This window comes from Bemisia tabaci, chromosome 10 (genome assembly GCF_918797505.1).
Source record: "Bemisia tabaci chromosome 10, PGI_BMITA_v3".
In the NCBI taxonomy this organism is placed as follows: Eukaryota; Metazoa; Arthropoda; class Insecta; order Hemiptera; family Aleyrodidae; genus Bemisia; species Bemisia tabaci.
The window spans coordinates 26,130,802-26,156,372 of record NC_092802.1 but is presented as its reverse complement, the minus strand read 5'-3'; the positions used below and the strand labels follow the sequence as shown (position 1 = coordinate 26,156,372).

Sequence of the window (25,571 nt, the reverse complement as noted above, 5' to 3'; positions counted from 1 at the left end):
TGCCAAGCTGTTAAAAATTAGAGTACCTGTATAGCGAGAGTATAGACAGATGTGAAACTCCGAAAAGTCATCAGGCCTTCACCGATGCCTCCGCGAATAAAGTTAGGGCCCAGAAATGCAGCCAACCTATGAATTTCAAATGTCCAGAGCGATTTACAAATACAATTGTTACGAACCGTCGTTTATAAAGCATGTGATTGGCTTACTTTTTGCACAATTTTACTTATTTTTGCGAAAGAACGCTCATTTATGTACATTCTTGGCCATCTTGGTTAGAATTGAAAGCTGTAGGCTGGCAGTGAAATTTCGTGTGTTAGAAGTTGCTCAGAAGGGTGGCTGCACTTTTGGGCCCTAAGCTCTCCATCAAGCGATCTGTCCATAACTCTCGCTATACAAGGTACTCTATTAAAAATGAAAGAGACTAGTTTCACTAGTAAAGAGCAGTCAAGAATCCTTACATTTATTGATACTCCACAGCTAAAAATTTTTATTTCTTCTCTTATCCTACTTTGCTCAGAAGTTCTTTAACATTATTTCCCTTGTATTTTATTCCTGTGCCGTTTTTCTTTCCTTAATTTCCCAAATTTTTATGTTCCTCCTGCTTCAGGTGCCTTAGCCGAAACATGCTTTGGAGCCGAATAAATTCTATATACTACTACTATTTATTTATTAATTAATGTATTTTTTAATTTATTGATTCATGTATGCTTTATTTAATAATTTATTTATTTCTTTAATACCTATAATATTTAACAATCTTAACAATTTACTCCCCCCCCCATTATATTAATTACGTGCATACATTTTTAACTTATTTAATTTAAAAACTGTTTTCTTTCGGAAATCCTTTGAATTTATAATACGTTTAACCTTCTTTCTTTTCCCAGTTTTTCCTTTCTTCTCCCTTTTTTCCTTTTTTCTTTTAAGCAAACTATAAAAAAAAACTAACTTAAAAATATATACATACATATGTACACATGAATTTGAATGGCATATATTTTCGTGATCTACCACCCGTGATCGGTGCTCTTCACAAGGTTTCACGTCTGGGCCCGACATCATGGGAAAATGCAATAGTCTATTTTCTCCGGAAAATACACTAATATACCTACCTACTGCATCACATTGAGTTTCTACCACATCTTCATTAAGTCTATCAATAAACTATAAAGGCATTTTAAGGCTCTCTTTGATGATGATGCCTTAATTTCCACAGGAAGCATGTTAAATTCCCATACACCCTCGTTTGAGTACCTCTGCGTATACCTACTTACGTATTTTTTAGTTACAGTCGCGACTTCTGCGAATCACATATCTGTCCCCCCGTCCATGCAATTCATTCAATTTTATTACGAAAGGCTATTTAAGTATGTATTGATTCTCTCCTTAGTCTCTTCAAATATTTTTCCTCCATTTTGCGCCTTCATTTTTTCCGGCCAGTTAAGTTAATGTTCGAATTGACTTCGGAACTGTACGTTTCCCCTCTATTTTTATTTGCATACAATGAAGATTAATTTATTAGCATTTTGTGTCTTATTCTATACTTTCGGCATTAGGCGATGAAGGCTTCGACCCTATGCGACGTCTGTTATTACAATGGGTTACTAAACCATGAAAGAATTTTTACTTTTGAATACGATGCCCACATTTAAAACGCGAAGCAGTAACTGAGAAACTGAGAAATACCCAATTCATTAAGGGCAACTTTTCCGCAAATGTAAAACGCCCCCTAGTCTCGCGCCTAACCGAATGATGTCATCCGGTACCAATCACCGGCTCCTCCGGGATTTTGGCTCCAAAGGCAGGCAATAAATCATCACGTAGTCTACTCACATCCTTTTTTCAGAATATTAAATAAAAACACAACGTTTAGTGGCCCATTTGTTCTTAAATAACTCTTTAAAGAACTGATAAAATTTACGAAGAAGAAAACCCTCTTTCGAATTTTTTTTTTTTTTTTGGGGGGGGGGGGGGGGGGCGTCGCCGTGTCGCACGTCTATGTAGCGGCTTATAAGTAGCTGGGTCTGATTTTTGAGAAAATTAATGTGAAGCACTCCAACATAATAGCATCATATGACTTTTCACTTATCAACAGGTATTCACATTTAAAAGTCTTTGGTAATAGCATGGTAACAGTCGATTGTCGAAGGTACTGCCAGGTAGGGTTACCCGGGGAAGAAAAAGGATTATTTATTATTCTTTCTTTAAACGGCTTAGCTCGGATTGACAATATATATGATCACTTGGTAGAAATTTATATAAAAAACTTCCACTTTAGACAAAAGACAGAAATAAGTGAACGCTAATAAGAATCGTACTCGAAATGAGTTGGCAACATCGGGAAACTATCGATGCCACTTGATTTCAGTTTATGCATATCTATTAAACTAAAATTAAATCTACATTTGGCAGCCGTGTCTTGACCTTGATAAGGCTCTGTAGCAGCGCGCGCGAGAGATTTTCGCCCGCGCGAGGTATTGTCGTGACCTTGGAGATTTCTCCGCGCGCGGTGAGATTACTTCGCGCGCGGGGAGATTTCTTCGCGCGCGCGAAGATTCTTTGCGCGCGCCGACTCTACTGCTCACGCGACGACTCTGCTGCTCACGCGCCGACTTTTTTCGTGAACGCGCGCAAGGTTTACGGAAATAATTCCATAGTAGTCCCTCTTTGACTGCTAGCGCGACGTGGTGGCGGAGCGCTGAAAACTTTTCTGTAGATCCACCTTAATGATCTCGGCTGCCTCACTCCACGACCTCCACGATCTGTTCTGTTCAGTGTTTGTGAGATCGCCGGCCGGTGCTGATAGTATCAACATGAGGCAGCTTCTGCCCCTTATCTTAACGCTCTTTGCCCTCCATCAGTATGAGGTGAGTGCTGTTGTACTCAAATTCGCAAATAAAAGACGTAAAGCTCATACAATAATGGATTTTTTACGCAAATAGTACTAACCCTAGTGGAAGTCCACCTTGTGCAGAGGATATTGACCCCGTGCGGCGGAGGGTGAGTCCCCGTCAGCTCGTGCGACCATCTGCAAAGGATGGGATCCCCGAAGCCCCTAGGTTCCTGAAAATTTCAAGGAAAAATATTCATGGCTTTTCTAAAAAAAAAAAAAAAATAAACACTTTATCGAAGGAAATCTGGAAACTCTCGAATGTTCATACGGCGTTCTCCCTTAGCACGGCAGTACAAGCCAGTCATTGCGCAGATTTCCCCGCTCGGGGTCGCCCCTGTACATTGGATCGTGACGTCATTATTGCTGCCGCGAAAACTAGAAGTGTCGGAAACAATGCCTTTTTAAAGGGAGAATACAAATTGTTATTAATGAATGATTTAAATTTCTTAATTTTCAATCATTTAACACTTTTTGAGAGGCGAAAATAATGATTAGACATTAGCTTTCAGGGTTTCGATTTTGCCGAATTTGTGTGTTTTTTTTTGTTAGTTTTTTTTTTTTTTTTTTTGTTTTTTTCATTTTTACAGTTGACTCTGGAGCAGTCATTTTTACAAATCGAGTCTCACAAAATAGCTCGTACAGCGCTAACTCCAAAAATCATTTAAAAATATAAAAAGGTAAATTCGGCCAAATCGAAACCCTGAAAGCTAATGTCTATACACGTTCTTTTCGCCTCTCAAAAAGTTTTAAACAATTTAAAATTAAGAAATTTAACTGATTCAACAATACATATGTAGCCGCCTCCCATTGGCTTTTGCGCCGGTAATACTAACTTCCTACGCAGAAGATTCTCATTTTGGTTTTGGGAACGACTGACCCATATCTGGATAAATGGATACCCATGTATGGATAGATCTTGCCCCGTCGCGCGGAAACGGTTAGTAACTGGGAAAAATCCCAGTTTCATTCCTGCGATTCGAACTTGGGACACGATTATCTGCTATTTCTCGTTGAAATTTTCTTCAAATGCCATTGCTTCCGAGTAACGGAATTTCGAATCAAAATGTAAGTAAAATATCCACTATTTTCGAAGGTGTCTATGATAATCTGAGCGAGTGTTTTACAACACAAGAGGTGACCGTTAAATTAGGAGGGAAGTTTACCATACTATCGGGTAACGAGCACCGCTGCATGCAAAGCGCGGGAAAACGTCACGCAGCGCGCGGGAATTGAGTTCGATTTACCATGGGTTCGATGGGTCATGTTACCGTGATCTGTGTTTGGTGAAGTTCTCATGATTGATATAGTTCTTATGAAAAGCCGTATAGTTGTGCCGTTTTTTTACCTCACAGTATGGTAAATCTAAATCAATTCGTGAGTATGTGTCTCATACTTTTTTTTTCCGTGAAGAAGCATTTTTTGTTGTAAAATCTGCGTTGAAACATTGCACTCACTGTTTTTAGCAATTGAATTGTTGAATCAGCAATTTTTTTTCCGTGCGGAAGTGTTTTTTGATGGGATACATATGCCAGAAAGTTGTTTGCAAAATTTGCAAGGTGAAATCGTAGATTGACTGGACTATTGAGTCAAAGTATTGAAGGAAGCCTCTCGCGGTGGTGGACTCGTCTCGTTCATCTTGGTCGAGTCAAAATTTTTGACGCGTGACCCAGCCGACGTAATGCGTGTCGCACTCGTACTTACTCACTCCCTTACCCCCTCTTCTATCCCAAATCCATCAGTCTCTTATTTCAGCGAAATATCTGAATAAAAAAGGGGGGAAAAAAAGACCCGAATTTTTCAAGCTATTTTCTCAGTTTTTTCTTGATTTGCTTGAGAATTTGTGGCGGGGGGGGGGGGGAGGGAGTCCAGCATTACATATAATTCGAAAGGAGTATGTAGGGCTGCGTTACATGTTAGTCACAAAATCTGAAAAGGTGCATTACGTACGTAAAACTTGAACGGCCCCCAAGACCAGCGTCAAGGAACCTCCAGAAAAAGCGTCCGCTAACGCTGTAGCCTGATAAACTCTCAATAAATGTGTATTAGTGCATTTCCTTTTTTGGTGTGTATTTTCTATATAGACTCTAAGTATTTTCTATATAGATTTTAGATATTTTCTTTCTAGTGTATTTTTCAAAAAATTGGTCAAAATATCTTTCAACGTTGAAAGATATTTTGACCAATTTTTTTGCATTTAGTAGAGACTCATTAGAACTACTATTCTGAGAAAAAAAATTGAAATTTGAGGCAATAGATTTTGAGGGGTGGGGCTTGAAAGTGGGGGGAGGTCAAATCTTGTCCACTCGATAACTCGAGCGAAAATGAATATTTTGAGCTGAAATTTTTACGGGTGGTAGTTCTCCCCTAGGACTGGTTTGGTATTGAATTTGAGCTAAATCGGCTGAGCCGTTTAAAAATGGCAAGCTTTGAAAGTTTTAGGCGAGGGGTGCGCGGCATGAGGGGAGCTGGCCAGAACAGGGCCGCACAGTGGGTCGGGGGAGAAAGTTTTTGGACAAGCTGATCGTCGCACAGTAGGTCAGGGGGAAAAAGTTTTTCGACAAAATTTTCATCGTAGAGTGGGTCAGGGAGAGGAAGCTTTTGGACGAACTGCGCGTCGCACAGTGGGTCAGGTGAAGAAAGTTTTTAGAAGAACTGTTCGTGGCACAGCGGCCCAAGGAAAAGAAATATCTGGAAAAAATTATCGATTACACAAATGACTTACAGACGTACGATTTTATGACTACAAAAATCCCACTTCGGGAAATACACTTCCTTCCCGCGGTGGATGCGCGGGACACTTAAAAAGAAGAAAAACTAGATGTGCAGACGACCCTGAAAAGACGCGCGCGAAGCGTGTGTCCTGGGGGGGGGGGCTTTGGGGGGCGAAGCTCCCCCTCCTCCCAAAAACCGGCGCGGAGCGCCGGTTTTTTTTTTAATATAAAGTTTGTATTTGTTTCAGGCGCTCGATGATGTCCCATTAATACATTGTGGGGAAAATTCCATCATAAGAGGATCAAACATTGGAGCTCCCAACTTCCTACTGGTTCATAAATCCAATCATCCATACGTCGATAAAACAGACGGCATTCAAGCAATCTTTTCAAGTCATAACTTCGCGACTCTGATTACGAGGCCCAGAAGATTTGGGAAGTCTTTGATGCTGTCTGCGATGAGAGCCTTCTTCTGGGATAATTACCCGGACCAAATTGATTTTACTCGATATAATATATTCATCAAGCATCGGGAATTTTTTGATGAGCATTACCGGAAATTCCCGGTGCTTTATATGGATTTCAGTGAATTGCGCACTTTCGGAGCATCGTCCAATGATGAAACATTCCGCTCCTTTACTCGCAACTTATATAATACGTATTCATACTTATTAGATAGTCCATATTTAAGTCGGAGGGAGAAAGTTTATTACGATAGGGTCACTACGGGTGAACGACAAGGGGACATGTTTTACATTGATGCAATTAGAAACCTCGCCAAATATCTACAAAAACACTCGCAAAAGCAAACTAATAATACGAATTCTGTGGTGGTCCTTATCGATGAGTATGATACTCCTATCATGCATGCATTAATAGAACGAAATATTTCACAATACAAGGGTTTATTGGATATTCTAAAATGCTTGCTCCAAATGTTGTTTAAATCTGATGATTCTCCCGTTCGACGCGGTGTTTTGATGGGCGTGTTTGACATTTCAAAAGACATTTCTTCATCCTTCAACAATAAAGAAGTATTAACAATCAGTAACCCAAAATTCAGCGAGTATTTTGGGTTTACCACTGCAGAGACCGAAAGCCTTGTTAGAACCTGTGGCACATACCCACCCGAGTTTTTAACCGATTTAAAAAACAAATACAACGGGTACCGTATGGGCAACCATTTAATGTATAACCCCTGGTCTGTCAGCCAAAGTCTGCTATCAGGTGTTCTGGATAATTATTGGGTCGAAACGGGTAATTACGTCGGCTTCGTCAAATTTGTAAGATCCCATGATGTCCAGATCCAACTGACAACAAAATCTTTGCTAGACAGGAGGGTAATCGTCGTCCCTTTTACAACTGACATGCTGTTAGAAGAAATTTATGACAGAGAAGAATACTTTTGGTCCTACCTATTGCAGACTGGGTACTTGACATATGAAGCGCCATTCCAGCATTCCGAGTCTCGAGGTGGTTACTGCACTGTGAAGATTCCGAATGAAGAGGTTATTGAAACGTTTGAACGTATTTTTACATATATTAACGTGGGTGCCTCCAATGTGACCCTCGATTTGTTTTTGAACACGACGTTCGAAGGGCATAAGGAACGATTGGCCGAATATTATTCGCATATCCACGAATTTCACGAAATTCCCCTGACGGGGACAGATGCTGAGTCACCTTCGGAGCGCATCCTAGATATTGTCAAATACAACTTTCCGAGGGGGCATTTTCATCATTATATTATTCTGGGTGAAAATGTCACGATTTACGAAATAAAAAGTAAAAAAGGAGTCCAACTTATGATTCTCTTGAGTAGGGTTTCCCTTAAGACAAAGAATCCGGAAAGCTTTAAAAATCATATGCTAACATTTTGGGATGCGTTTTGTAAAGAAGCGGAAAAAAAATTATCGCAGAATCTGGTAGATGTAGCAGTATTAGCTTTGGTTTATTCTCATGACAAAGTTACTCTTTTAATCCATTCCATCGTGCAATATTTACCACATCTATTCCATTAAGTCCCGACCATAAAGCCATAAAGCCAGAGTAAAGGAAGATATCCAAAAAAATGTTTCCAAATAACAGCTTGTAGTGCTTGACACTTTTCTCTCCGTGTTCCCGATTAAAAGTTCTCATTTCTCTTAAGTTGGTTTTCTTTATTTTTCCCCCCGTACTGTATTTGTAGTCAGTGACGAATTGTTTCAATTGTTGCTGGCACAGCAATTTCTTATTTGAAGCCTTGATTGCGAAGTATTGGAAATGTTATGTGTGTAATTTTGTTCCTTTCCTGTTTAGTGGGTCTGCCAATTTATTGTAATTTGACAATTTTTCTGCCAAATCATGTGACTGATGAAATGTGATACTCAGAGCAAAATTTTCATTGCACTGTGTTAGTAAATCTGAAATTTTAGCAACAGTAAGCTAGTGTCTCCATTTTCTCTTAACAACTTGTTTTTGACTCCTTGAAGACGGGTTTGCAACTATTAAAATTTGATCGAATATTTTGAAATGTGAATTGCTCAGTGTCCTGCGAATCTGGCTGTAATTAATAATTAAAAGAGTTCAATTTTTTCATAAATTTCTTGAAGGTTTTGAACAGAGAAAAAAAGTATTTCCATTCTCCTTTTTGAAAAAAATAGGTAAGTTTCAAAATGTCAACCCTTAATTGTTTGACACTGTTGCTTTGTTTCTAATCAGATGTTAACCTTTTCCAAAAATAGGTTGATAATATTTTCTTTCTCATTTGTAGTTTTTCCTAATTGTAACCATAGCGGTTGATTTACATTCTTTCTGAAGACTTCATGTCAAGTAATTTTTTCTTTTACTGTGTCATATTTTTCATAATTTCTTTTTTCTTTAATAAATTTCCCCTTCTTTTATAATTTTTTTCGACTTATCTACAGCATTTACCTAAGCCCCATCTGCAATTATCAATTTCATTCCTTGAAAATGACTGAAAGTGTGTATCCAAATTGTGATGAAGCGAGTTTACTTTTCCCCACTTTCCTCTTGTGCGAAAGTAGAGAGGCAAGTCACTTTCATTTAATAATATAATTATTATTAATATATTATTATTACTAGTAGAATTAATATAATATATTATTATTAATATAATTAAATATAATTTCATTTATTCAATTAGGAATTGCTCCTCGTTTATGAATTAAGTGATGTGTCCACAAAAATTTTGCTACATTGAAATAATGGAGTTACGATACTTTTGCATTAAGTAGCTCACAATAGTGACTATTCTTCCTGTGCTTACACCCGGCCGTACCAAATTAAACTGTATTTTTATCAATATTGAATTTTCAAACTTTCCCTATCACAGGTAGCATTGTAATCTACAGAGGAAATACAAAGTTTATCAATAGATTGATGTTTTTTCTCTGTATTCTTAGCCCATCCAACAGACATTAACAAGATGTTTCTGTTCAATAAATAAGTTTGAGTTGTTTTTTTGTCATATTTTCAATAGAAAATGTATTGCCATTCTTCACGAATTAGTTTCAAATTAAGTTGACAAAAAATATAAGTAAAATAAACGCAAAATAGTTATTGAAGAGAAACATCCAGGCCGTTAATGTTTGTTTAGTAGGCTATACATTGGGAGGAAAAAAGTCAATCTATTAATGAACTTGTTGACTTTAAGTAGATTACAATGAAAGCTGTGATGGGAGAAGTTGGGAGGGGGGGGGGGGGGAATCATTATGGCTGAATCTGCAGCTCAATTTTCTGACTCAGCAAAATCAACAGGTTGCTAATTGGACAACACATTTTGCCAGTTGAGCAAAACTGCAAATTAAATTTCTATCACTATACTTGCTCAATCGTCAAGTCAAACTGATTCTGCTTATTTCGGGGGGAAAAATTGCTGAAGCAACAAATTTTTCTTCCAAGTTCTGCAAAACAAGGTTTCCTGGTCTGTCGAACGCTATGATAAAAAAGCAAGAATGTTTGGTTCATTCTAAAAAAAGAGGTTTGCTGATTCCGCCAAGCATTTTCCTAAAGCTGCAAAATTTTTGGATTGCAGAAACAGCAGTTTGTGGTTATGCTAATTCAGCAAAGCGGTATACTCTTACCATTGTCTGCAATATCGTTATGCTGAATCAACCACTCCCCTGGTAAAAATGGCAAGTGCTCAGATCTGTAGCACTTGCCTTTGGAACAGACCTAAACACTGATGTCAGTGCTGCCGGGCGCTGATCTGCTACGTCAGGGTTAACAGACCTAAGTCTGTTCCAAAGGCAAGTGCCTCTGATGTAAGTGGCACTGACCTAAGTGTCTCCGACGTAAGCGGAGTGGAAACTCCCAGAAATACTGTAGAGGCAAAAATTTTGTTAATTGCCAATACGCCAAGTACGTTAATTCACTATTTGACGATCAGGGAGGGCTGCTGTGAGTTTTCAATCACAAGTAGGTATCACAATCTTCAAAAATGCACAGAAAAAAATCATAGCAGAAGTGGATATGCTTACACATTGGTTGAGACAAAATTATTTGGATGTACATGATGTGAATGAATTCTAATACGAGGTAAAAAAACGGTCAGTTTCTTCATATGAAGAACTCTGAGGTGAAAAATGCCACCTCATGATACAATTAGTTTATCCTCAAACTGACATCAGTGGTCTTTAAAAATAATATTTTTACTTTGTTTCTTTTTTTACTTCTTTCTTTAATTTTTAGAAATCTTTTAAAAAGTATCATCACACATGAAAAAAATGTGGCATCATTATATTTCGATGTGTTCTTTGGTTTGACCTGTAATTTGTTATTGTACAATATTGTCTTCATTTTAAATTACTAACAGGAACTTGTGTAAGATTCACAGAATTGAATACCTATTTAGGGTGCACTGCAAGGCTTATGATCCCCTGATGATTTGTAGCTTTAATTACTGTCACAAAAACCAACAAGAAGGGCAAATAATCTTCATTTCAACGCTCGTAAAAAAGTTTCAGGGATAGAGTAAGTCTGGTTTCACCACCAGTTAACCTGGTTTTACCTCACTCTTTGTGCCAGTTTTAAAGGAATTGGAGGAACCAAGGGGGGCGGAAAGAGCGAGCACCCCCCCCCCCCCTTCCGCCCAGAAAAAAGAGATTAAAAAGGTGAGAAAGGAAGAAGGTAGTAACATGTGCAATATCCATTTATTTAGAAGCCGGAACGGAGGAAAGAAAGAAGAATATTTATATTTGGTCATTATTAATGACAAAATCGACTCAAATTGCCTATCAGGTGCTTTAAAATTCGAGAATTTTCCTCTCCATAGACTCCTTTTCTCCCTCCACCCTTCGGATAGATGTAACTGGATCCTCTTATGTTTAAAGATACCTTTGATGACTAGTTTAACTTGCTGAGTCAAGAATGCCATGAAACCTTTCAGGAAATGCGTGGAGAATGAAAAGAATTTATCGAAAAAATGTAAATGCGTTTTAGTGAAAAATTGTGAAATCTGGAAGAAGCATCTGTAAAAAGCAAATCCAATTTTATTACAGTGAATTTCAAAATAATTTTCTGGCATCTGTTTCCTTCATAATACTTACATTAAAACCTCTCAAAAAGTTTCAATTGTTTCCTTTCCGTTTTCTTACAATAGGGGAAATTGTTTATTTCAAAATTAGAGGAAAAATAGTAGAGCTTCATATATCATTACATTACAAACTGTTACGCACTTCGCGGAAGTTACTTCGCTATAATTAAGCCATTTAAGCAATAGGAAAGATTATCATCTATGAGAGTTTAATTTCAACACTGCACCTTCAGAAAGCCAGGAACTGCTGTATTCTCAGGTGTGTGCAGAAATAAAGTATATCAACTGTGAAAATCTCAAACCACGCATCTCGTTTGCCATGTTAAAAAATGTCTCCTCTTGTTATATTTCTTCATAAGAAATCAAACCAACATCATTCCTCAAAGTTTTCTCAGATTTTGTTTTGCACAGGGAGGAAAAATCATGGAAGTTTTCAAGGATTGACATTGTCAGGAAGTATGACAGAAAGTCTGCAACTTCGCAAACCGAGATATGTCATTAGAGTTTTACCGTCAATATGGAGGAAAAATGCAAAATAGAGTTTTGATTATTTAGCTCATGATTTTCACTAGCTAATGTTGAGAAAAGGATAACTTCTCAGCAACAAGCTTTTACTGGGGTGCTCTTTTGTTTAACAAATTATACTTACACAGATATATTTTTAATCATGTATTTTATTTCAAAATATAAATTTCATTTACAGATGCAAAAAAGAAATGAAAAGACAATTACGATGAGCTTCCTACATGGTGTGTCCCAGAAAGCCGATTATTGAAATTTATAGACAAAGCAATAGATAAAGAAGACAAGAGGGATATGGAGGGATCCTATTAGTGGAAGTGGAAGTGGATGATTGAAATAGACAAAGGAGGTACGTAATGGTGAGTAACTATATGGTTCCGCATCGCTTGCCGTTGTTAGTCTATTACGTACCTCCTTTGTCTATTTCAATCATCCGCTTTCCATAATTTTCATGATTTTCGTCATTTTCTCCCTTGATTAGTCTACAGGAACCACCCATTTCAACCAATAGGATTTCTCCATACTTCCTATGTCTTCTTTGTCCATCGCTTGGTCTGTCAATTTCAATAATCAGCTCACAGGTAGATTATCTTGTTGGGAGTTAAACCGACAAGCTACATAGGGACACAAAAGACAAAATGCACTTAAAAATGTATTCAACAATGGAAATTCTGTCAGCTAAAATTAATAGTGCCTAAATACAAACTTTAACATATATTTTTCTTTTTTAGTTTAAAAACAGCTAGGTATGAAATATTAAAAAATGAGGAATTTTTCTCTGTGATATCCCTGGGTATGCTAAGAAACAATGGGTGAAGATGTTGGATGGAACATGAATTTAATTGATGGGCATACCTCTTTTTAATAATGGTGCCTGTAAGTCTCTTCTAACTGAAGATCATAAGCTCAAGAAGACCGTTTACCCAGAAGTAAAAATTTTTAACAATAAACTTGTCTATTTTTAGAAGACAACTCCTTCAGGAAAATGTTAAAATTTACATAGACGGAAAACCAGGGTTTCCAGGTTTCCATAAATTCTTCATTTTCTGTTCTAAACTATTTTCGCTTTTCCCCTTATTCAAATATTGTCGGGTTCCCTGACTCTCCTTCCATTTTGACTTTTTTCCTTCTAATTATGCTGCCTTCTGTTAAATGCTGCTTGCAAAATTTCCCTAACTTTTCAAATGAATTTCCTGACTTTTCCAGGTTGCTGTGAGTTCCTGACTTTCCAAGTTTCCCAGACTACAAGTAACCCTGGAAATGCTTTTCCAGTTTTTTTAAAGTAACATTTATGAGAGGTACTTCTGAAATGGAGTTTTAAACACACAACACCCTTAAGTATCCCAAAGAATAAATTGAGTGTTTGAGCTGAGCCTGTGAAAAACTTACAGTTGCGATTCAATTCAGTAATTTTGAGCCCCAAACATGAATTATTCTGAAAATAGTCACATTTGTTTTTGAGAGCAGCTAAAAATAAAAATATTTCACTGGTAAATTTTCCTTTTTGTCGAAAAACCAGGAAAATCAGTGATTCACAGCGGGATTCAATATTCTGCCGTAAATCTTTGAGTGTTTTTCATTTAAAAGAAAAATCCATACATTACAGGTCCAAATTATCTCTGTTACATCTACTCATACATCTTTTTTTGGAATGATTGAAATATTAAGCTGAAGATAAGATTCTTTTAATTAGGCGTGTGTCATAAAATTGATGCAACAGCATCAGTGCACTGCCGTGCTAAGGAAAACAGCGTACGGGCATTCGAATGTTGCATAATGTCCTCTTAGAAAATATTTATTTTTTAGGATATGAACATTTTTTTTTAAATTTGCAGACACTTTAGTTCAAATTACAAACCGAATTCTCTGAAAATTTGGAGACATGTTCCTATCGATTTTCCTGAAAATTCAAGATTTTTCTAAGGAAATTTTGCAATGTTAGGAGGTTCATACGGCATTACTCCTTGGCAAGGCAGGGCTCACAATAGTTAAAAGAACTGAAATCAAACTATTCCTTGTCCGCAACCACACACCAACTTAAAAAAAACTGGAGGAGGTTCATTATTTTTTTTCACTGTTACATTGTATGTTTGTCTTTCATTGTATTTCACTGTTTCACTGTATTTCCATTGTTTTTTTTGTTTTTTGTTTTTTTGAATGAGTAACATTAGAAAAATTTATAAGTGGCAATGAAATTGATGATTCGCCAAACAATTCACTTTCTTGGGTGATCTGATGGCCAAAGTGCGAAACCACGAATCTCCATTTTCAAGTTATTACGATGACTAGTTTTTCAAAGGAAAAATAAAGTGGGACAGGAAGTCTACAACGTTGCAAATGGAGATACATATTTTTGCACTTTGGCCATCGAATTTCTTCTAAGAATTTACAAATACAGAAAAACATCAGCATACAAAGAAAAATTCTACATTAAAAGAAATCACAGATATCGTAACATTTAAATTCTGACCAAGCCATACACGGAGGGGTAAAATATTGGTCCTCCTTTCACGTTTCATGAGCTAGTTGCAGTTTTGAAAACCTTTGCATTCCATTTGAAAATTATTGATCCTGGTTCTTATTCATTCAGTATTAACGAGTTTCTATTTATAACTCATCAGTTACATCAAAATCAATCAATTTCATATCGATCATTAGGAGAAATAGTTTCATAGTTAAAAATTGTGGACCGTTTAATATAAACAGAGTTTGTAGCAACGCTCATATCTTTGAAGGAGAGAATAAGTGATAATTTTTTAACGAAACATTCTTCTGTAGGCTCATTGTTGAAATTGATAGACAAAGAGGACATAGGGAGTATGGAGCGATCCTTTGGATTGAAATGGTCGATTCCTGTAAACTAAGGGAGAAAATAATGGACTAACTGTAGGGTCTCTCGTGGGTTGCCGTTAGTTAATCTATCGCGAACACTCACTTCCACCGATAAGATCCCTCTACATCCCTTTTGTCTTCTTTGCCCATAGCTCTGTCTATCAATTTCAACAATTAGCCCAATGTCTCCAAAACGAAGACATCTCAAATCTGAGTCCTTATAATTTTAAATAGCTCCTATTGCTATTTACACACGAAAATACAGGGTTACTAAAGAAAATAAGTGCAAAAATGAAGATTCGAGAGAATAGACCTAGTAGTGTCTGAAGAAAAAATTTTGTTGAAAAAAGCCTCCGTCCTTCGTAATATTGTCACCGATCATCCAAAAAACTCTTGGAAATCGTTTGATGATTAAAAATCGGCAAATTCAATTTCGACTGTATCTGGGGGGCCTTTTCCATTATCATGTTAGGTAAGACAATTGTAGGTACTATCTTCTGCATGCTTTTACGGTTGCATTTTGGACTAACAACAAACAAATTTTAGGATTAGAAATCGCCAGAAAAGGGCACCATTACACTCAATAAGTACAGCTGCGAGGTAGATTAATGCCCATTAACTGCTATTTTGCATGAAACAAAGTCAATTTTTGTTTAATAGGTCTTGTTCTTGTACATGGGGGACAAATTTACTTGCTCTAATTGAATCAGTGAGTTCACCTAAATTGGATTAGAAAAATTTTAAGGGAACCTCAATTTTGAGAATTTGAGCATTAGATACTGCTCTCTTCGGTAGAGCTGTATACTAACATACTCGTTAAGCAGTGATGACCAATCATGCAGCTTCTTTGAGAGGGCCATAAAAAACAAAATTTAAATAACCCGAAACAAGATGTTCAGCAAAGTACCTAAAATTTTGTGCTCTGATATTGGTTAACTATTGTGACTGTTCAATTTTTAACTTTCATTAACTTTTCGCTCCACATAGAATAATTCAATCAGGATGTCTGAAAAAAGTTAGAGGGTAATATGCTAATATTTATACTTACTTTCGCAATTTTCGTGCAGAAATAGTTAAACTACTGTTTTTAATACTTCGGTATATTTCAACTTAAAAATCTAAGTAACAAGTATGCTCATCAATCTGTAGGTCCTTGCAAAAATCTTATCACGATTGGCTGCAAGTTCTTGACCCAGATCTGAACTTTTTCTTTCGTGTTTTATGGGTTCTTTTTTTTAACAAAAAAAAAAAACGGCTGGACTGTTTTGGAAACATATCTACAGAGAAAATATTTTTGAAAATCCAAAGGGACCCTGATTTTTCCCAAGCAATAACAATTTAGAATGTACAAACATAAGTTTGACAACTCTTGTCAAACAATTTCAACGAGAGTGACCTCACCTATATACAAAGTGCAAACTCAGTAAATTAACAATAAATACTAGAAAAATGGCTTTAAGAGGGCTCCTACTAATGGGCATTGCGTGCGAGAAGGACGATGAGGGAGATGATAAAATTGAGGATGTCTGCCCCGAAATTCGGGTATTTGCTCTCACGACTTGTGACTGCCATTTTATGAAATACTGCGGGAGCGTCCTCGTCATTGCTGTCAGTTTGATAACAACAACATTGAGCCTCCAAGCAAGATTATACACTTTGTGCTTGTCTCGCGGGCAGAAAGTATGTATGATGGGCCCTAGATGATCTGACGAGCCCTCTGAATATTCGTACAGTGTGAAATTCCACGCTGTACAAGGACGGTTTTGAGATGTCGCTAATTCTAGAGTTAGTTGTCTATCCACATTCGAATCTAAAGTCCACGAACACATTTGGTGATAGTAGTAATTTAATTCACCTCCTCCAACGATTCGTGTAGAATGCAAAGAACCTGAGTGATTACTTATGACATGATGACCACAGGCACCATCTAAATTAAAAGAATAATCAGTCTTATAATTAAATCCTTGAGCAGTCCAACTGTAGTGAGCTACGGAATAGACCAGCCTCAATGGGGACCAACTTCTGATAGAGACGGGTAGCCAGTCTTCGTGAAAATTGCCACAAAGGCAAGAAATTTGGGCACCATTGTCATGCATGAATAACAGATGATCGACATGGGAGAGAGACACGAGATCAGTGTTGCAGCGACAACCAGCGTCTCCACATTCAGTTTGGCACCCAGGTTCGTTTGACAGTTTGAGTGATGTGATTTTGAGCGTGATGCTCTGATTGAGAGCTGGTATAAAGCGATGTGCACATACTAAACGACCCTCAACATTCCAGTATATTTGCTGGTTTCCAGGATTCGTTATCTGACCACTTGATAGGCTGTTTTCACCATAATAATCGGTGTTGCATAGAGTGTCCGGTGCTAATGTACCATCTTTTTGTTCTGAAAAATGAACACAGATTTAGCATTAGGGCTTGATTTAAATTACAAAAAACAAAATGCACCAATTCCTACAATATTGATGGTGTGAAACAACAAATCTCAATTGAAATGTTTCAAAATGTTCGCTCCTATTTTATTTTTTCAAAGAGAGACGAGTCAACTTCATAGCTTCAAACTCGTACCTTGTCTGCTAACAGAGAGGAAAATCACAGAAATGTTCAAATTACTACGTAGACTAGTTTTCCTAGAAAGGAATAAAGCATGACGGGAAGTCAAAGGTACATGCAACAACAAATTATTTGTTGTTGCAAACAAAGGTGCATGATTTCACACTGTGGCCGTTAATACAGTCCAAAAAAACTGTGATGACTTAATCTTAGATAACTTTTCAAAAAAATTATTTGGAACATTAGCTCTAAAAAAAAGTGATCCACATTCATAATTACAGTAAAAGCTTGTTGTGTCAAAAAATTTGTTTTCAAAGACGCTCAGTCTTAACTATATTTACCTATGACCTATGATTGTGGGACGAGAAAAATCCTAGATACTACATCTCAAGAGTAAAACAAAATCTGTGCTAGTTTTAAGCTAATTGTAATATGCAGATGAAAAGAAATGTTTTGTAAAAAACCGATAAAGTAAGTAGATTGTACTATGGCTTTTTGGCAGATAATCATTATTTCAATAAAAAAAAAACTTTACTGAATATTCTTCTGGTATAACAGGTCCAATAATACCTTTAGGTCCTGTTTTACAATATTAGCCTCGTAAAAATTGGAGCTTTTTTCTTCAACATAAGCAGCTTCTCTTCTGTGAAAATCAGTGTAAATTAACCTGAACCCTGTTTTATTACATTGTTCATTTTGAAAATGTCAAGAGACCAAAGAAACATTTGATTTCAGTAACTTTTGGTCTCAATAAAAGCTTGACTTGGCACTAATTGACTGTGTTTTTCAAATGGAGTTATCTTACATCAGGAGGAGGGTTTCATTTTACACTTTCTGAATTACCTGGTGTTCATAGATGACATCAGATCACTGAAAGATTCTTGAAAATATCTTGAAGGGGAATCTTATTGTTCAAAACCAAACACTGGAATTTCTAGGAGACATTTATACCTCCATAATCTGCTTATCACTTTCACAGCTTGTTTGGGCACGTTATTTTCCTTGCGTATTTTCTCTTTTTCCATTTTAATTTTTTTTTTTTAAAAAAAAACTAGTAAAAAACTTAAAGAAGCAATTTTATCACTAATTTTTATATAATATGACTGAAAAATAAATTTCAAATTACTTTTCTGCTCACTTTTAAATATTGCTTGAATCTTGTAACACACCTTAAAATTAACATTGAATTCTAGTGAATTTTTGGACTAATCAATGTACTCAACTTCAAATAAAACTTTACAAGATAGTTTTTTGTAATCTCCTCGTAAATCGACAAAAATTAAGTACTAAAGTAAAAATTGTGAAAAATGTGCATAAAATCCAGGGCTTTTTTTTAATAAAATTCATAATAATAGCTTCTTTTCGTCTATGAAGACTTTCACTTGCTTTACAAAACATCAAAGATTGACATTTTCGTCACAGTTGAATTTTCCCATCAGTTGCTCAGGTTTTTTTTTTTTTTTATTTTTTTTTTTTAAATTTTGATTTTGAACAGGCATTGTTTCTAGGGCAGTACTACTTTTGAAGTAAAAATTCTTACCATCATGAAAGGCATACGCTCCATCAATATGTTCTACGTCTGCGTAAGTTTCACCCAAGAGACGGTGCAAAAGAATAGAGAATGTATTCCCTGAAGACATCAAAGTTTCATGTGAGTGAAACCTGGAAAAATAAATCGCATCAACTGATTATCAAGGATTCCTAGAGGAGAACTAAATGAATAAACTATGAGTAATATTGCTGCGCAAATGATGAGGAGTACAAAAAAAAGGCCTAGAAATAAAAGCCAAAGCAGGAAAATTTCTTCATTTCACATGAGGCTGAAAAAAATGAATTAACATGGATAGATAGCTTGTTGTACTTGAAAAAATTGTTTAAAAAATGAAATTATAAATGCAAAAGCATGCATTTATGATTTGCCCTCAATGACTCTAAGTAAGAGTGATGCGATGTGAACATAGTATTTTCCGAAAAGTATGAGCACCAAAACTTCACAAGCTTTCGTTCCTAAAATCCGTCATGAATTCCAGATCTCATGATTGTTTGGCATTTAAGCTCTTCGAAAAGTAAAAAACTCATTTCAGGAAATCATCTTTGGAGGAGGATCCAAAAAGACATACTTTCTGAAAATATTAAAAAATTAATAATGAACATTAGATTCTGTACTGAAAATATACAAAATTTCTGTTCATATTTTCATGGATACATGGGCTGTCTCAAAAGTCTTGTCCCAACCCTCATCCACACAAACAAGTGTGGTCAGCAAATAGTGGATCGAGCAAGCTTAAAAATCATTCTTTTAGCTTTTCTTACCTTGTTAGGCTGATTTTGAGCTCTTCTCTCTACATACCTATGGCAGTTAAAGATAATTTTTTTGGGTGCTGAGAAAAATTTTGACTGAAAATGTTATTAGTTTTCCTGTAACAATAAGCTAATAGGAATTCTCCTTGTAATCAGAGGTCTCTTGCCTCGTGATACTGCTGCATCTAGGAGGGATCTAGGAAGGGGGCTGCCTCCTGGAAAATGTAGGAATTTTTCAACTCCAAAAAGCTGTTTTGGGACACATTTTGTCGGTGGAAACACTTCAAGGAAAATCATTTTTTTCAAAAGACCGTGCTTTTCACAAGTGGCTCAACCATCCTCATAAAAAAATACTGAGAATCGCACATGATTTTTATATTTTCTTAGAATTATTTCACAATTTTGTCTCTTCATTTTTTATACTTTACTTAAACAGCTGTGTACGAAAAAAATACAAATTATATCATTGCGGATAAAATTGGTCCTCACCCTGCAGCGCTTTGCGCTACCTATCTACTTCTTTTATTGAGCAATTACAAGCCATGCTTTCCTGATGGCTGCCACTTTAAATTTGATTATATTTTTTAAATTCATTTCCCGGGTAGAAATTTTAAAGTTTTTATTTTTTGTCTCTTGGTTTAAATTTTCTTTGGCAGAATTCCCTCATTTTCAAAAAAGAAAAAAAAAAAAAAAAAAGAAAATATGTACTTATTATTTTGTTCCTACATTTGTCTTATAGGTTACCGAGAGCCACTGAGTATACCTCCTCTCATGGATACATAGTGTCATGCTTTGTGCCACCACATGTTTTCCTCTATGTTTAACATAGATAAAAATATGTTCTTGGTATGTAAGTTAGACTGTTCTAGAGTTCTTGAAGAAAAAAGGTCTCTTGAGTTTCCTTGTAAAGTGCGTTGTTTACAAAATAGAGACTGATAAGGCATGTTTTTTTTGGCCCATTGATTCATAGCAAGAGCTCCTACTTCGACGACCGCTGCACTAGATTTTTTGCCATGGCCATACAAACACTAGACATGGTGTGCAACCCAATGAAGGCTATCTCATTTGTTATTTTCTAAAATAAAAATTCAATTCAGCAAAAAGTTGTATAGGAAGGGAGCTATGTTCACCTCCTGACTCTGAAACATCACCATTATTCTCATTAATTTTTTTCCATAAAAACACTAGACATTGTGCGCAACCCAATGAAGGCTATCTCATTTGTTATTTTCTAAAATAAAAATTCAATTCAGCAAAAGGTTGTAAAGGAAGGGAGCTATGTTCACCTCCTGACCCTGAAACATCACCATTATTATCATTAATTTTTTCCTTTTTTTCCCCTTCAATTTGTAGTCAGAAAATGTAAATCTCCTTCCTTAACAAGTCTGATGAGGCCTGCCTCGCCGGAAAAATTGTCACCGTTTGTATGAGATAGTAATTTTCATGAATGGGTAACCTTGAAAAGTTTGACAAATGGGAGGTGACAGTATCTTCCAAACTAACAGATTGGTGCCGAAATGATGGTGCAGGATAACTTACTTGCCACTAGCATCACGAGCATGTTTTGTCTGAGGGCTACAAATACGCTTCATTGGTTTATTTCCTCCTATCGGTCCGTCATACAGCTCCAAATAAGACTGACAAGCAGGTGCTCTGAGAAACAGAGAAAAACATATAAGTATAAAAATACCAGGAGACAACAGTTTATACCTGGAGAGACTGTTGCTTCAAATTAGAAAATTATTATTCTATACAAAGTGGGGAACTTTTTTGTGGATTATTCATTTGAAATAGATGCAGAATTTAAAGCTATGAAAAAAAAAAAATGAAAAAAAAATTGGCATCAAAATTTTGTGAAATACAAACAAAAGTTTTCGTGTTACTGGGAAACATGAGGTAAAATGCAAAATTAAAACTGTACGTAAAATTTTTGTTAACGTTTATTGGAATAAAATCATAAGAAACTTGTGACAGTCGAGGGTAACATTTGTTTCTTTAAAAAAAAAGGAGGATATCGATGGTTATAGTTGAAATGTACATGCCTCTATTGGCACCATTTTTTCCATTCAAATTTTACCTTTTTAAAGGAGAACTTCATGAACTTTTTCCTTGAAATTTTCTAAGAATGTTTTTCCATGTAGGTATGGAATGTGAAAAAATGAATCTCAGGTTCGCAAGTTAAACTTTTCATTATGTAGTCCTCTTTTTGTGATTTTTCCATTTTAACAAGCAACCATTTACAGCTAGCCAGTCGTATAGTCAAGACGTGTTTGCACTTTGGTTAGAGGCCGCAGTTAAAAGATTATATTGCACACAACTGAGCACTAACAGAAGGTGGGAGTAACGCATATAGCTTATATGCTTTGAAGCTGCACCAAAAGTAAATCATTTTTGAGAGCTACAGTTGCAGTGTAGGTGCAATGCCTATGAGCTGTATTACCTGAAATTGATCTAGGACTTTCCATAAGTTTTTGGATTACTCTCTGCAGTAATGATGTGATTCTTCTTTGATTCATCGTACTGTACCTGACTCACAGTTTGAGTAGAGACAAACGTAAACTTTGGCTCTGTCAAACTTTTTACAAGATTATTCAGAGTTTTTAAAAAAAATTTTAATTTCCGATTTTTTGACCATTTTTGCTTTAACCTGACTTCGAAATATAAATTTTCTCAGACTTTCTCTGGTCTTCAATCAAAATCTCCACTTCGGCTTTTTTTCTTTAGATTGCACTGACTTCTGAATGGAAAAAATCTCAACTGCTAGAGAGTTAAATTGAGGAAAAAGGCACTCTGAAGTTGTATGGTATCAGCTTAAGTTCCGAAGCGAACCTGCAAAATTCCCTGATTTTTCCTGTAATGTCCCTGTCTTTTCAGCTTGCACACCTGGGACATACTTTTTTTTCAAGGTAAATTAGGATTAATTTTAGTTCCATCCATAATACACTCACGCCAAAAGTGGATAAAGCGTTTCTATTCCCGAATTACTGGCACAAAGCAATTACCAGGCACAGGGCATTACAAAGAAAACTTACTTCAATTTGTAATTAAATACTGAAAGATGGACGACATCGTTGGGATTGCCCACAAAAACGATGGAGCAATTACGATGGTGTTCCAGAGGGCGGGAGTTAAAGTGACCTGTTCTCGAGTCATTAGCAAGAATTTGGATCCCACATCCATTGTGTGAATTATTACCGTAACTTTCCACTGAAAACAAACACATAATATGGTAAATAGTATACTTCCAAAAAAATATAAAAAGCAACACTTTCATGAGTTCTTAATTTTAAAGATACAAGAATTTTTAGGTGTGGAGGTAAGAACTTCTCCAACAATTAGGATGTTCTCCATCTGATGATTGACTGCACTACAAGCTTATTTAGAGAAAAATAATTCCGAGCTATAGAAAAACGCTGTATGAGCCCTCAGACATTGCCATACCTCTCCAAATAAAATTCGAATTAACATGGAAAATTGTATTTTCCTTCAAAGTTTCTGGATGACTTTGTTCTCCATTTAATATAAAATATCTGAAACTTTAAAAAAAAAAAAAAAATTATGCATAACTTTCCGCAGAAATAAATATTTTCTTGAGGGAAATTTGGCGACATTTGAATGCTCATACAGAACTTTTCTGCGGCAGGACTCTAGAATAGAGACTGGTGACTCATAGTGATAAAGAAATATGATCCAGTGAGAAAAAATTTAAGTAAAAAACTCATTCATTTTTCTCCTCCTGTTTTCTCCTTCATTTTCTCACTTGAAAGTGCATTTGAGAAGAAACATATTTTTGGGCAACCAGATATTCAAACCGACTAAATTGCATAGGTAGGTAAGGCTTAATAAATGGATCCATCTCAGCTTGCGATACAGGAAATTTTTGGACACTTAATTTTTTTCCGGAAAAATTAGGAACCCAATATTTTCTCTTGGAATTTCCTCCACTTTAGGAAGAACATTTAGGAAAATTTTTAGACAAAAATGTTGGTGTTTTCTATTACAGTAGGTGTCTAAGTTGACGGACATGATGCCTCAGGTGATAATTAGATGAGGGTTGGGTCGAGAATTTTGGATGTGGCAATCATTGCTACCAACATGAAAACCTTCGGTTGTAGGTGCACTGTCACCCCAATAGAGTATTTTTTTGTTGAGATGAGGGTTGGCAGTGAGCCAAAATCAAACTTAATCCTCTCACAGAAATTATCCAATGGTGATCCATCAACTGACTGACTTCTAAATGTTCTTCAAAGTCCATAATTTCCCGGGATTGAATCTAGTTCAGGAACCCAGTGCTGGCAGCAAACTTGCTCAACCATGACCTGCACCATCAAGGCTGAAATTTTCCCTCAGAAATATAAAATGTATACCTACCTACGTTTTGAAACACCTTATTTGGTTTGTGTCATTAGAATTTCACTAGCAACTTGTTGAAGCGGGTGCAACTGGATGGCCACAGTACAAAACCATGCATTTCCATTACAATGTTTCAATATGTCCACTCCTATTTTATTTCTTTGAAGAGAAACAGGCCAACTGTAGGTATAGCTTGAGATTCATGGGTGTTTCACGATAACTGGAATAGTTTTGTCGCCGTAAAAGACTCCACATTATTCGGTCATATTTTTAGTAGAAATGATAATCACTCGAATTTTTTTGCATTAGTCTTCAAAGGATTACGTATTATAACGTTTTCTAATATTTCTTCCTCTACTTCTCAATCAACATTATGTAAATTCCGAAAATGTGCTGTCTGTTGGGCGGTTAAAAAAGTCGGCGTAACAGACAGCACATTTTCGGCCATTTATATATTAAAATTGCAGTAAAGTAAGTAAAGTCAATTTAAAAGTAAAGCGATAAATCTTTCAAAAGCGTTATCACACGTAACCCTGTGTAGATTAATGCTAAAAAATTAGAGTGATTATATCATTCCTACTAAAAATATGACCAAAAATGTGTTGTCTGTTGCGGCGATAAAACTATTCCAGTTATCATGAAACCACCCTCATACAGAATATTCTACGAGCAGGAGGAAAAATCAAGAAAGTTTTCAAGAAATCAAGGTGACAATTTTTCAAAAGAAAATATTGAGTGTAACAGGAGGTCTTCGATGCCGAAGACATGGTTTTGAAGTTTGACCATCAAATTGTTCAAAGAGATAGGCAAAAGCTTCACAGAGAAGGCTGATGCAGCATACTTGGAGTTCAGCATATTCTCATAGCACTAGTATCCCTCTAAATCCACATGGTTCATTGAAATTCTTTGCAGCACTACTGGTGAACAAATATTGACAGTGGAACTACCATACCACGTATCTCATTTGCAGTGCTTAAAAATCGCTGCTCCCATTTTATTTTCGTGATGAGGAACAAACCAATATCATTCCTTGACGTTTTCACAGATTTTTTTTCATACAGAGAAGAAAAATCACGGAAGTATTAAAGAATTGACGTTGAGTAGTTTTTCATCTAAAAAATAAAGTATGACACAAAGACTGCAACATCGCAAACCAAGGTAAGTGGTCTGGTACTTTCACCATCAATATATGGTAATGGTTATATTGGCAGAGTACATAAAATTTGACAAGTGTGTGTTTGATGGATGCCACAATTACGTGAAATTAAAGTGAATGAGGATTCTTACTCCTGGCAGTGTATGGCAGCTCTGTCGTTAATGCTGGAGTAGTTTCAGTCGTCATCACTGTAGGTATCATTTTCTTGATGAAGGAAACAGAAGCAAGAAATCCTCGGTAGTCGTAAGGCGGTATTGAGGGACCTCCCCTAAAATAAGAAAAGAAGGTTACTTGGAAATTTACGACTTGAAACAAGTACTAGTGCACAGAGAAGGTGGGACTAGGATAGAATGATTCAGTGACTATGTCATTCTACATGTTCCATTGCTGATTGAAGGCTCTGATTAAACAGATACATAACTTCACTGTATTAAAGGCAAGGGGGTGAAGGCATCTGAGTGTTTTTGCAATCAAAGTTACTTGTCTTCGATAAGTCATTGACATCTTAGTGATTTAATATTGAGGATTGCGTAGTGAAACAACTAAGTAAATGCTCGACATAAAACTCCGACTTGAGGCTATGCTTTATTGTTTTGATAGGGGCCATTTAACACCGAGATAAGATATTCTGAATTCCGCAAGAATGATGCAGCCATTACTTTTAGTGAGTCTATGAGAAGATTGAATGTTAGCGAAAAAATTAGAGGA

At 36.2% G+C, this 25,571-nt stretch overlaps 3 protein-coding genes across 5 annotated transcripts in view; 1 reads left to right on the top strand and 2 right to left on the bottom strand.

Annotated features, from left to right (window-relative positions):
• The window catches only part of LOC109037211 (uncharacterized), a 30,455-nt gene extending 25,413 nt beyond the window's left edge, over positions 1-5,042 (bottom strand). Inside the window, exon 1 of the mRNA XM_072305491.1 lies at positions 2,950-5,042. The gene's annotated coding sequence lies outside the window, so the exon portion shown is untranslated. The remainder of the gene's footprint in view (positions 1-2,949) is intronic.
• LOC109037214 (uncharacterized) lies at positions 1,973-13,008 on the top strand. 3 transcript variants are annotated; one of them, XR_011900691.1, is made up of 3 exons: positions 1,973-2,867; positions 11,844-12,021; positions 12,869-13,008. XR_011900691.1 is itself a non-coding variant. In XM_019051768.2 (2 exons), exons 1-2 carry the CDS (start codon positions 2,727-2,729, stop codon positions 7,623-7,625), a joined length of 1,914 nt encoding a protein of 637 aa, XP_018907313.2. In that variant the 5' UTR covers positions 2,004-2,726; the 3' UTR covers positions 7,626-9,168. The 3 variants fall into 3 exon arrangements, 1 of the variants encoding a protein (XP_018907313.2); XR_011900692.1 differs by having other exon boundaries at positions 11,844-12,011; positions 12,869-13,002; XM_019051768.2 differs by lacking the exons at positions 11,844-12,021; positions 12,869-13,008 and adding an exon at positions 5,853-9,168 and having other exon boundaries at positions 2,004-2,867.
• The window catches only part of LOC109032162 (cubilin), a 52,891-nt gene continuing 39,347 nt past the window's right edge, over positions 12,028-25,571 (bottom strand). The window contains exons 5-9 of the mRNA XM_072305490.1: positions 24,995-25,131; positions 22,387-22,561; positions 20,894-21,007; positions 18,594-18,715; positions 12,028-16,886 (exon numbers count right to left, since the gene is read on the bottom strand). Of these exons, the coding sequence (XP_072161591.1) occupies positions 15,892-16,886; positions 18,594-18,715; positions 20,894-21,007; positions 22,387-22,561; positions 24,995-25,131 (1,543 nt within the window). The 3' untranslated portion in view covers positions 12,028-15,891. The remainder of the gene's footprint in view (positions 16,887-18,593; positions 18,716-20,893; positions 21,008-22,386; positions 22,562-24,994; positions 25,132-25,571) is intronic.